This window comes from Hibiscus syriacus, unplaced genomic scaffold, assembly GCF_006381635.1.
Source record: "Hibiscus syriacus cultivar Baekdansim isolate YM2019G1 unplaced genomic scaffold, ASM638163v2 tig00111128_pilon, whole genome shotgun sequence".
NCBI classification, from domain to species: Eukaryota; Viridiplantae; Streptophyta; class Magnoliopsida; order Malvales; family Malvaceae; genus Hibiscus; species Hibiscus syriacus.
The window spans coordinates 1182355-1193157 of NW_024062989.1; the positions used below are offsets into that span (position 1 = coordinate 1182355).

Sequence of the window (10803 nt, forward strand, 5' to 3'; positions counted from 1 at the left end):
AACAACAAGAATATTATCTGAAGTACTTCTTCCAGGAAGGAAACTATTCTGAAAAGGACCCACCAACCTTTGAATGATCGGTCTAATGCGGTTGACAAGAATTTTAGCAATGATCTTGTAGGAGGTGTTAAGTAAGCTTATAGGTCGAAAAAGCGAGATTTTGTCTGCATTATCAGTCTTTGGGATTAACACTCGAAATTTAATGAAGTACATCTGTCCCATTTTTCATGAAATTTAATGATACGATCCATGCAAATGCCACTACCTCATTTTTTCTCGCTCGGGGAAGTGATATCATTGAAATCACCAATAACGATCCAAGGCTTGTTAACTGATATAGAGTATATCTCTAACTCATTTTAGAACTCAGATTTTTTGTTGTCATGAGGTTGCATATACGCGAAAGAGATCAACCAATTCCTACTTCCCTCTTCAATACCGCAATGAACAGCTTGATCCGTGCTACTTTTGATGTGCATCATGATCTGGCTCCCATTCCAGAGAATAAGAATTCATCCACGCATACCATGAGCTGTAACTTCATAACAGTTTTCAAACTTTAATTTCTTTTGAATAGTTTTACCAATTCCTGAGGCATCTTTGGTTTCTAACAGACTAACAATATCATGTCTCTCTTTTTCTACAACATCTTTACAATTTCTGAGAAATTCTCTATTCCCGATACCCCTGCAATTCCAAGAAATGATCTTCATTGGACAATAGTGTTTTCTTTTAATGGTTCATGGCACTCAGGCATATTATCTAGGACTTTCGCCATCGAGACATCCACTTCTGAATCAATTAGCCTCACCTGTCTGATAACCCCTGTATCTTCAGAATAGGTTTGGATATTTCTATTTTCCCGCACACTTGATGTGTGAATGTCCATGTTTTTAAGAGTAGAAGGGTTATCCTTTTCCAAAGGGAAGCTACTGCCCAACTTGTAATTCTTATGTCTAATATCCTTCAGATTTATCCCCAATCTTGGATTTATTTGTCTAGACTTACTATTGATTGAAGAATTACACTCTTTAGAGAAATTGGTAATGCCTCTTTGTTTTGCAGATCTTGAAATTGGTTGTTTACCCAACATTTTCTTGCTTAGCTGAGCTGGATGTTTCTCTCTGTTTGCTTCCTCCATGTTTGGCCTCCTGTTAGATCTATTTTCAGTGTTGCCCAGGTTTTATCCCTTTTTTTTTTGTTAATGTTGGATTTTTCCCGTGACACATCTTCACTTAGAGCCGCGAACCTATTTCCTTGTTCCCCTGATTGAATTGTCTTTGTCTGAGCTAATGAATTACCTTTATAGACTTTTGTCTTCTTTGGACTAACATCCATGGTCCATATTTATCCTCTCCTTGATTTTTAATAACTCCCGAGTTGTCTGTCAGAGAATCTTGATTTTGAGGCTCCTGTTGTTGCTTGGGAGAGTTAGCTTCATTCTCTGCCCCTCGATTTTTCTCCGTGATTTTCACAGGGCACTGATCTGTCTGGGACAAAAACATATTAGGTGAATACCCTCATATTCTATTTTCAGAACCAATTTACCCACTCTTACTTTTGAAAGAAGTGGTTTATTTAGATCAACTTCGACACATATTCTAGCGAATTTTCCTCTGGTAGACCAAGCCGTCCTACAGTCCACTTTAATCGATTTTCCCATCATCTTCCCAATGTTGACAAATATACCTTCGTCAAAATATTCTATTGGGAGTCCTAGGATATGAATCCAAACCGCAGTAGAGGCAATATTCGACTTTTCAGCCAGGAAATCAGGTCTCCATTTTTGAACTATCAAGTAATGATCCATTATTTTCCATGGGCCTTCGGTAAGAACTTTAACTCTGTCGTTTTCATTTTGAAATTTGGCGTAAGAGTCGTTTCCCAAATCGATACAGTCAAAATCGCCTTGTCATTTCCACATTATCGTGATTCTTGAAATGAGAATTTTATAGGCCACAGATTTACCTAAGAGTTTGATAATAAGAGCTTTTCTCCGCTGTTTTTTGATCATTTTTTTCAATTCAGAGCTGATCTTTATTGCGGGTATTTCATCCTCTGCAGGTTCGTCTTCACTGTCAGAGTCTGGATCTTCGTCCTCAAGATTTATCGAACTGTCGAACATACATGTAAAGATGGGAGAATCCAAAACTGTATCTTTCCACGATCTTTCACTGTTCACCAATGCTGTCGTATCTTCTCCCTCGGAGGGTCTGAATCTCTTGTTACCTACATTAACATCATCCATCCTTGCTTCCGCCTGGGTCACCACGGTGACTGGCGGGTTAACCGCCTCCATACAAAAACAATCTCAAGGCTGGAGAAAAAATCAGAATCTTTTTAAGATCGAACTTGGTTTTGCACCCCTAAATTTCCTATATGTGCCATATCAAAACAATAGATGAAAATAAAACTTTTCATCTCTTAATAATTGAATGGTGTAATAGAGAACATTCAATTACACTCCAATTCAACGAAACCCACAAATTATATGATTAACTAAATATGTTATATCTATATAATCACACCTAAATTAAATTACTATTTGATTTTCCAAACATGCCCTAAGCGAATTAGTTTATACGTTTGATTCATGAGTCATTAAGTCGAGAACAGACATGATTTTATGTTAGAGAATGAATTTTAAAATTTTAAGAGTAGACAAATTTATAAAATTTTAAAGGAAACGAAAACAAATTTCAATAAAAAATATATAATAATTTTAAATTTTTAATAAAATGATTATCCATGCCCACTCCATTTCCATCCGTGATCGGAGTATGCATACCAACACAATTGATGTATTAAAAAAGATATCTTATTATCATTCACATGCAATTACACATATATCAAGGACTGATTATAAATTACTTTTAGGTTTTTATAATATATTACTCACCTTATTCAATCATGATACACTATAATTTTATAAGTATATTGAAACATAACCACTTAAAATATAATACTCTAGGTATTATGAAATTTGATTTGAAACTATTAACAATTAGTTGGTCTTGAGAATTAAAGCGTTGGATTTTTTAAATATGATTAGAAATTTAAATCTTAATATCTGTAAATAAAGTAAATTGAATTAGAGTAATCACTCCTATGATAATTTTTTATAATTTTATCTTAGTTAATTGATTAATAAATTAAACATCGCAATTAAAAAATCGATTTGAAACTGTGAGCAGCTAAACCCCTAGGCCTTCTACCTGCATAGTTCACCTCTCCTGAATGAGTTTAGGTGAATAACATTCACATAAAATAGACGTAAGATTCGTATCAAAATGCAAAAAAATAAAAATCAGATGAATGAACATCAGGTGCGAGTTGAGATAGAACAGGTTATCCAAAATCCAAGCATTTCATTTCACGTCAGCATCATATCATAATCTGCCATGTCAGCAACGTCCTCCAATCAGATTCCAGCATCAGATTTCACGTCTTCCACTGCCAACCAATGAGGGCAAGAGAAGCACAATCCTGAGTGGCTTCTCCACTTCCACCAGCTCTTGCTTATTAGTATCTATCACCATTCCCCCCATTCCCCACGACTGTCACCTAACTATCACTCACTGTTGTTCCTAAACCAAGCTTCCAACATGGCCTCGTTAGCAGCTTCCACCGCCGCCGCCTCCCTCGGCGTCTCCGACATGCTCAAAAACCCTCTCAACCGCAGTGGTGGAGCTAGGTCATCGGCTCCAACACCACCCAACTCCGGCGCTCTCAAGACCGTCGCTCTTTTCTCCAAGAAGAAGGCCGCACCTCCAAAGCCCAAGGCTGCTGCCGTCGCCCCTGCCGACGAAGAGCTGGCTAAGTGGTATGGTAAGTTGATCAACATTCTTTTCGTTTCTCATGAATAATTAAGCAAATTGCACGACAAAGAAAATGAAACCATGCATTTATATTCAAACAGGTCCCGACAGAAGGATTTTCTTGCCGGAAGGGCTGTTAGACAGATCGGAGATCCCAGAATACTTGACCGGAGAAGTGCCCGGAGAGTTAGTACAGATCATAACCAAATCAAATCATATGATATTTGTTTGATAAAATAATTAAGCTTTGCTTTCACGTGCATAATGTTTCATCTAGCTATGGATACGATCCTTTTGGTCTGAGCAAGAAACCGGAAAATTTTGCGAAGTAAGTTTATTTCTGATTTTTGCAACTCTCATTGAAGGACAAATTCCATCTTTGATCCCTTTATTATGAACAAATCGAAGATTTAGTCCAATAATTAACACCTTTGGAATACAGATATCAAGCATATGAGTTAATACACGCGAGGTGGGCAATGCTTGGTGCTGCAGGGTTCATTATCCCTGAAGCCTTTAACAAATATGGTGCTAACTGCGGTCCTGAAGCCGTTTGGTTCAAGGTTAATTAACTCTCACTTTCAATTAATTCATCATTAAAATCCCAAATTATGTAAACAATTTGATCTGTTGATAATTTTGCAGACCGGAGCTCTTCTCTTGGACGGTAACACCTTGAACTACTTCGGTAAGAACATCCCCATCAACCTTGTGGTTGCTGTGATTGCTGAGGTCGTCCTTGTTGGTGGTGCTGAATATTACAGAATCATCAATGGCTTGGTAAAGATTCCACTTTTATATAATAAATAATCATATTTTACTACAAAAAACCAGAACATTATATTGTTATGACCCCTATTGTTGCAGGATTTGGAGGACAAGCTTCACCCTGGTGGTCCATTTGACCCACTCGGACTAGCCAAGGACCCTGACCAGGCTGCTCTGCTGAAGGTGAAAGAGATCAAGAACGGTCGGCTCGCAATGTTCGCCATGTTGGGCTTCTTTATCCAAGCTTATGTGACCGGAGAAGGTCCGGTCGAGAACCTTGCCAAGCACCTCAGCGATCCTTTTGGCAACAACTTGCTTACTGTCATTGCCGGGACTGCCGAAAGAGTTCCCACCCTCTGAATTCTGTTATCTTTGTTCACTAGTTGTTGCTGCTTTTTATGAATTTTGTTGTACATCAAACTTATTGGACAACCCCCAAGCACTTGAATCTTGATGGTTTTAACCTCAAAGTGATGTTTGTCTTCCATTTCACTAGATTCATCTATAATTCAAACATGCAACAACTCACAATATGCGTTCAAGAAAAGAACTAATAATTATATAAAAAATTAATTAATCAATTCAGTTCGCGCAAATATCATGATAAAATATTATTAAAATATAATTTAGTTTAATATTTCTATAAAAAAATCATCCGCTGTTTATATTTGATGCTCTTATTTTTTTCTTCTGTTCATGTTGACATTTTATTTCTCTTGCTTTTGGATTTTCCTTATCTGTTTTTTGCAAATCTCTTTTCGACTTTATCTCGTGTCATGGTCATTAGGGGAGCCAAGTAACCAACCAGATTGTAAGGCTACTTCGACCTATTTTTATGCATATTTTCTTTTTAATTTTTCAATGATAAAAAGATATAAATCAACAAAATTGAGAAGAATTGGATGAAATGAAACCACTAAAAAATGAGTGGAATAGAAGATGGAGTTGGGCCTGCAGCCACATAGCCCAGAACCCAGACTATATATAGAAGTATAAATTAAGTTGGTGGGGATTGGATTTTACGTGCTACTAGTAGAAATGAAACCATCAGTTGGAAGAAGGCGCAGCTAGACCTGTAAACGAATCGAACATTTAGCGAATAGTTTGTGAATCGTTCGGTGGGAAGTTAATTTATGTTCGTTTATTTATTAAATGAACGAACATGAATAATATTTTGTGTTCGTTTAATTAAATAAACAAACATGAACAGAAGGTAAAGTATTTATGTTCACTGAACTTTTCAGATGTTTGTATTTGGGTCCCCAACTTTTAAAACTTACAATACAATCACCAAGCATTTAGTTCGTTTGCAATATGGTTCCCGACATAATGGATGTTTCACTGCCGTTAGGGTAAAATATATAAATGGTCACTAAACTTTTCAGGCACTTGCATTTAGGTCCCCCAACTTTTAAAACTTGCAACACAATCATCAATTACATTTTAAACCCAAATTCCAAAATACTTCAATTACATTCTAAACCTCAGATTCCAAAAAAACTTCAATTACATGCCCAACCCCAAATTCATAATCCATTCTCAAAATCTATCATAACAAATTAAACTTAAAGCAACAACCCTAAACCCTCAAAATATAACCCTAAATGCTAAATTTCCCCACCAATTAACCCAATATAATCAACAACATTTAGTTCATTTTGGGTCCATAACAATAAGTGATTATGTTGAGTTTAGGATTTAAAAGTTAGATTTAACCAACTATAAGTGAACAATACTCAATTTGATTCGAAAAAATTATTTTTCGACTTGAATTGATTCAAAAAATTTGATACAAATTGACTTTGAGTTGTAATTTCATAAACTCAACTTAAAAAAAATAAAGTTAAAATCGAGTTGTAAAATACAACTCAAATATCTCAAGATTTTTAGTAATTAGTGGATTAATTTTTAAGTTTGATTAAAATCCCTTGACTCTGTATGATATATGTATATCACATATGGAAAAAATGAAGAAATATATGTATTGTATATGCTTAAAAAACTATTTAAATTAGAATCAAATAATATTATAGTATTATAAATATTTATAATTAAATTTAAACATAAAGTCAAAAATTCAATTCAATTCGACTTGATTTAATTTTATATACTCAAATCGAAAAAATTTCGAGTCAACTATTTTATAAAAGGATATGAATTAGAATCAAATAATATTATAATACGATAAATATCTATAATTAAATTTAAACAAAAATTCAATTCAATTCGATTTGATTTAAATTTTATAAACTTAAATCTAAAAAATTTGAGTAAACTATTTTATAAACTGAATTGAGTATTTAGGTCCAACATAACCCTAAACCCAACATAATCACTTATTGTTCACTTATAATTGGTTAAATGTTTTCAAAATAATTATGTTTTGAGGGTTTAGGGTTGTTGCTTCAAGTTCAATTTGTTATGGCAAATTTTGAGAATGAATTATGAATTTGGGGTTGAACATGTAATTGAAGTATTTTGGAATTTGAGGTTTAGAATGTAATTGAATCATTTTGGATTTTGGGGTTTAGAATGTAATTAATGACTATTTTGCAAGTTTTAAAAGTTGGGAGACTTAAATGCAAGCATCTGAAAACTTCAATGACCATTTATATATTTACCCTAACGACAGTGAAACGACTGTTACGTCGAGGACAATATTGCAAATGAACTAAATGTTTGGTGGTTGTATTGCAAGTTTTAAAAGTTGGGGGACCTAAATGCAAGCATATGAAAATTTTAGTGACCATTTATATACTTTACCCTAATTTTAAATTCAAATAAAAAAAATCAAAATAATTAAATAAAATATAATAGGAAAGAAAAAAATATATTTTCATTTATGTTCGTTTACGTTCATTTACTTCCATTTATGTTCATTTTTTGTGTTCATTTACGTTCGTTCATTTATATTCGTTTACGTTCGTTTATATTCGTTTACATCCTTTCATTTATGTTCGTTCATTTGTATTCGTTTATCATTTAAATGAACGGCACAAATGAACGGACACAAACAAGCTACATTCCTTAACGAACGAACATACACAAGAAATTTTTCGTTCGTTTATGTTCATGTTCGTTCATTTATTCAGTTAAAGTTAAATGAAAGAACATGAACCTACCCCGTTTGTATTCGTTCGGTTCGTTTCATCTTTGTTCTTCTTGCTTTCGTCTCCATTTCACCTCCCCTTTTCTTCCACTTTAGGCTCTGCCGTTTCCATCAGGTTCCAATCCCAATCCTTATTTTTCCGAATTCGCTGATTTTCTACTTTTTATCAGGATAGGAGTTGTCTCATTTTTTTTAAATTTCATGCCCTATAAAATCAAGATGTGGTTGTTTACGGGATAATTATTTCCATTTGATTTTTTTTTTTTTTAAATTTTGTTTTGAAATTCCTTCCTAGATGACATTGACGTTGGAAAGGTGAAGACCTCTGAATTAATTGCATTATTTGATTTTTTTCCCATGTGAAAACATTGTTTGCAAATTCTGAGAAACTAATACTACAATAAAGATCTGTCTTTCAAATAAAGAATTGTGTATATATGCATATATTAGCAAGTCCAGGAAATTTCTCCAATTAACTTCTATGTGATGATATTTGCTTGTGAAAATCCTAGCTTATGTAATATATTTCATTATGTACCCTGGAGCAGTTAATCTCTTTTCTACCTCTTTTTCACGCTTTTATGGCTTTGTATTATTAACGATTTGAGTCACTGCTCGTGACTAAACCATCTGAAAATGTTTCGCATGCTATAAATCTTTGATTTGATATATGTTAATCTAATCACTATGTGTTATAAATGAAAGACATGAAAAATATAAATATGTAATTGCTTCAGAAATTAGGTCCCTGTTTTATCTTCCTTTCATTTAGTCATGGTGAAGGTGGTGGTAGGTATTATGGCTAGTTGGAGAGCAGTGTCTAGGAAACGCAGGAACAACTTAGTTTGGACTATGGTGCCAATTTATTTACTTTGGTGTTTGTGGAGTGAGAGATATTTAGTCGGAAGACCATTTGTGTAATTTAACCTTTTTTTAATATTCTAACTAAATGGTTGTTTGTTTACTTCAGAATGATTAAGCGCTGAATGATTCAAATATGAATGATTCAGAGGCTCTGTATGAATTAACTCTGAATATAACATACTGTTTGATAATGGCTCTGAATCATTCAGAATGTACTTCTGTACTGAATCATTCAACACTGTTTTGTTGAATCAGTTAGCACTGAATCATTCAGAGGTGCGAAACAAACGCGCTAAATGCTGAACGGTTCAACATTCAGCGCTGAATGATTCCATTAAGAGGCAAACAAACAGTCCCTAAGTCAATTTATTTAATTCCTAGTTAAAGGGGTTACTTGTCACATTCGTAGGTCCTCAATTACTAGTACAACATTAATATTATTTTTATCTTGCATACACAATTAAGCAAGTGTGGTTGGCTGAACAATCCTCCCCTTGTGTACCTGGCTTTCTTGTGTACTTCACTTCCATGAATGGTCTCAGTATTTTTTTTAATGCTGCGGTCAGTTTGTTGAGTTATTAGTCGCGTACTCCTGTGTGTTATATATGGATTCCAAAATTTCTTGATGAATTGAAATCATATATAAATATTTTAAAAAACCTAATGCATGTGCTGAAATTTTGACATTCAAGGGTGTGATTGTTTACATAATTTCTTTTTATAGAAAATATTTTCTGGAAAATATGAAGATTTTCCTGAAAGTAAAGATTTTATGATGTTTGGAAAATGCGGAAAATATTTTCTGGAAGTCATTTTCAGTGAAACAAACACCATAAGAAGTAAGCAACATCTTTTCATTTATGCTCAATGTTCCTCTCTGTCCAAGTCTTCTCATCTTTTGATGTTTATGTTCATGTGCCACCTAATATATCATATTGGCTCATATAATTTGGTGGACTAATAATTAGATTAATACTATCATACAGACATACATTCAGTTTTGGACATGGTTTTGGATTGTTCATTACAGCTATACTGATTCTGATTTATTAGATGGCTGCCTGCTTATTGGTGGGAGCTTGAAACAAGGTTTTCTGACTACTTGATTTGCAACGTTATGACTCTTTATTCCTTTTGCTAACTCAAAAAATGGTGATTCATTTTTCTTTTCACCAATTCTGATTTTCAAGAGTGAAGGAAAAACATTTACTAGTAAGCTAAGTGATTTTTTAAGTAAGCCGAAAGTGCATTTTGTGGGTGGGTAGTATTAGGAGGACTTAACAAAGTAACAAAATAATTTATGTGTAATACTTGATGCAATAATCCCTTAGTCTTGTTGGAGTACAAATCTGGAATTTCTTCCTACATCTGTATTGCAAGCTTATATTCCAGCTGTATGGATACTTGATTTTTATGTTACACAGGCAGGGATTTGCAGCGAATATCTAGTAACAACACTTCTAAAGTTGGGCACTTGAGATCAAACAAGGTGAAAATATTTCTGAATGGACTCCTCTTGTTCTGTTGAGTTCTAAGGAATCCATTTGTACATGTATGACATATGTGACCTAATAATTGTGCTTTATGTATGTCATACATACAAGGAGCGAGACAAAAACCAGAAAGGAAAAAAATTATCTGTTGAATTAAGATGTTTTCATTTCTTTCTATATGATTTGACTGTTTAGTTTGATGATGTCAATATTTTTATTTTCTGGCATGCAGTCTTCTGCTCACTAACTATGATATTAAAATTTTGATGTCTTTTCCTTGTAAAATATTGGATTGGAGAAAATGTGTTTTCCTTTAGCTTATGTTGAGAAGTCAATATTAGCTAAATAAGTTTACACCTAAATTAATTTGATGTCATTGCTTACATCAATTTAGTTAGGTGAAAATTAGATATTTTTCTCATTTTTAATTTCAATGGTTTAAATTATTTTTGGTTATTTTAATGAGTGGTTTAGATTGGTTCTTGTAACCTATAAATACTCTATTTGTATTTGAGTTTTATCATCCAACAATCAAAGCTTAATTATAAGCATTTGAAAGCTTTCTTAAGAGTTCTTCCCTTTTGCAATTTTGTGAGATTATTCTAAAGAGAGTTTTTATTCTTCTCGATCAATTAGAGTTTTTACTCTATTTTGATTCAACAATTGGTAGCAGAGCCACGTTTTTAAGGTCTCTTGAAATTCGAGTATGCTATGTGGCTTCAGTTTTAACTGATCTTCTACATCAGAAAAT

The 10803-nt window shown here is 33.6% G+C and overlaps 2 protein-coding genes across 2 annotated transcripts; both read left to right on the top strand.

Moving 5' to 3' along the window:
* Window positions 1-1630: 1630 nt before the first annotated feature.
* On the top strand, window positions 1631-2473 carry LOC120154363. Its single transcript, XM_039166140.1, has 2 exons — window positions 1631-1829; window positions 2065-2473. The coding sequence occupies exons 1-2, from the start codon at window positions 1724-1726 to the stop codon at window positions 2403-2405; spliced, it is 447 nt and encodes a 148-aa protein (XP_039022071.1). The 5' UTR covers window positions 1631-1723; the 3' UTR covers window positions 2406-2473.
* A 1076-nt stretch (window positions 2474-3549) lies between these two features.
* LOC120154347 (chlorophyll a-b binding protein CP26, chloroplastic) lies at window positions 3550-5034 on the top strand. The gene is made up of 6 exons (XM_039166123.1): window positions 3550-3828; window positions 3920-4004; window positions 4096-4146; window positions 4261-4381; window positions 4464-4598; window positions 4686-5034. The coding sequence occupies exons 1-6, from the start codon at window positions 3606-3608 to the stop codon at window positions 4944-4946; spliced, it is 876 nt and encodes a 291-aa protein (XP_039022054.1). The 5' UTR covers window positions 3550-3605; the 3' UTR covers window positions 4947-5034.
* The last annotated feature ends 5769 nt before the right edge of the window (window positions 5035-10803 follow it).

Coding starts and splice junctions, on each gene's coding strand:
- LOC120154347 (XM_039166123.1), top strand. CDS start 3,606: ATGGCCTCGTTAGCAGCTTCCACCGCCGCCGCCTCCCTCGGCGTCTCC. Junction 3,829..3,919: donor AGAGCTGGCTAAGTGGTATG/GTAAGTTGATCA, acceptor ATATTCAAACAG/GTCCCGACAGAAGGATTTTC. Junction 4,599..4,685: donor ACAGAATCATCAATGGCTTG/GTAAAGATTCCA, acceptor CTATTGTTGCAG/GATTTGGAGGACAAGCTTCA.
- LOC120154363 (XM_039166140.1), top strand. CDS start 1,724: ATGAATCCAAACCGCAGTAGAGGCAATATTCGACTTTTCAGCCAGGAA. Junction 1,830..2,064: donor TTATTTTCCATGGGCCTTCG/GTAAGAACTTTA, acceptor CATCCTCTGCAG/GTTCGTCTTCACTGTCAGAG.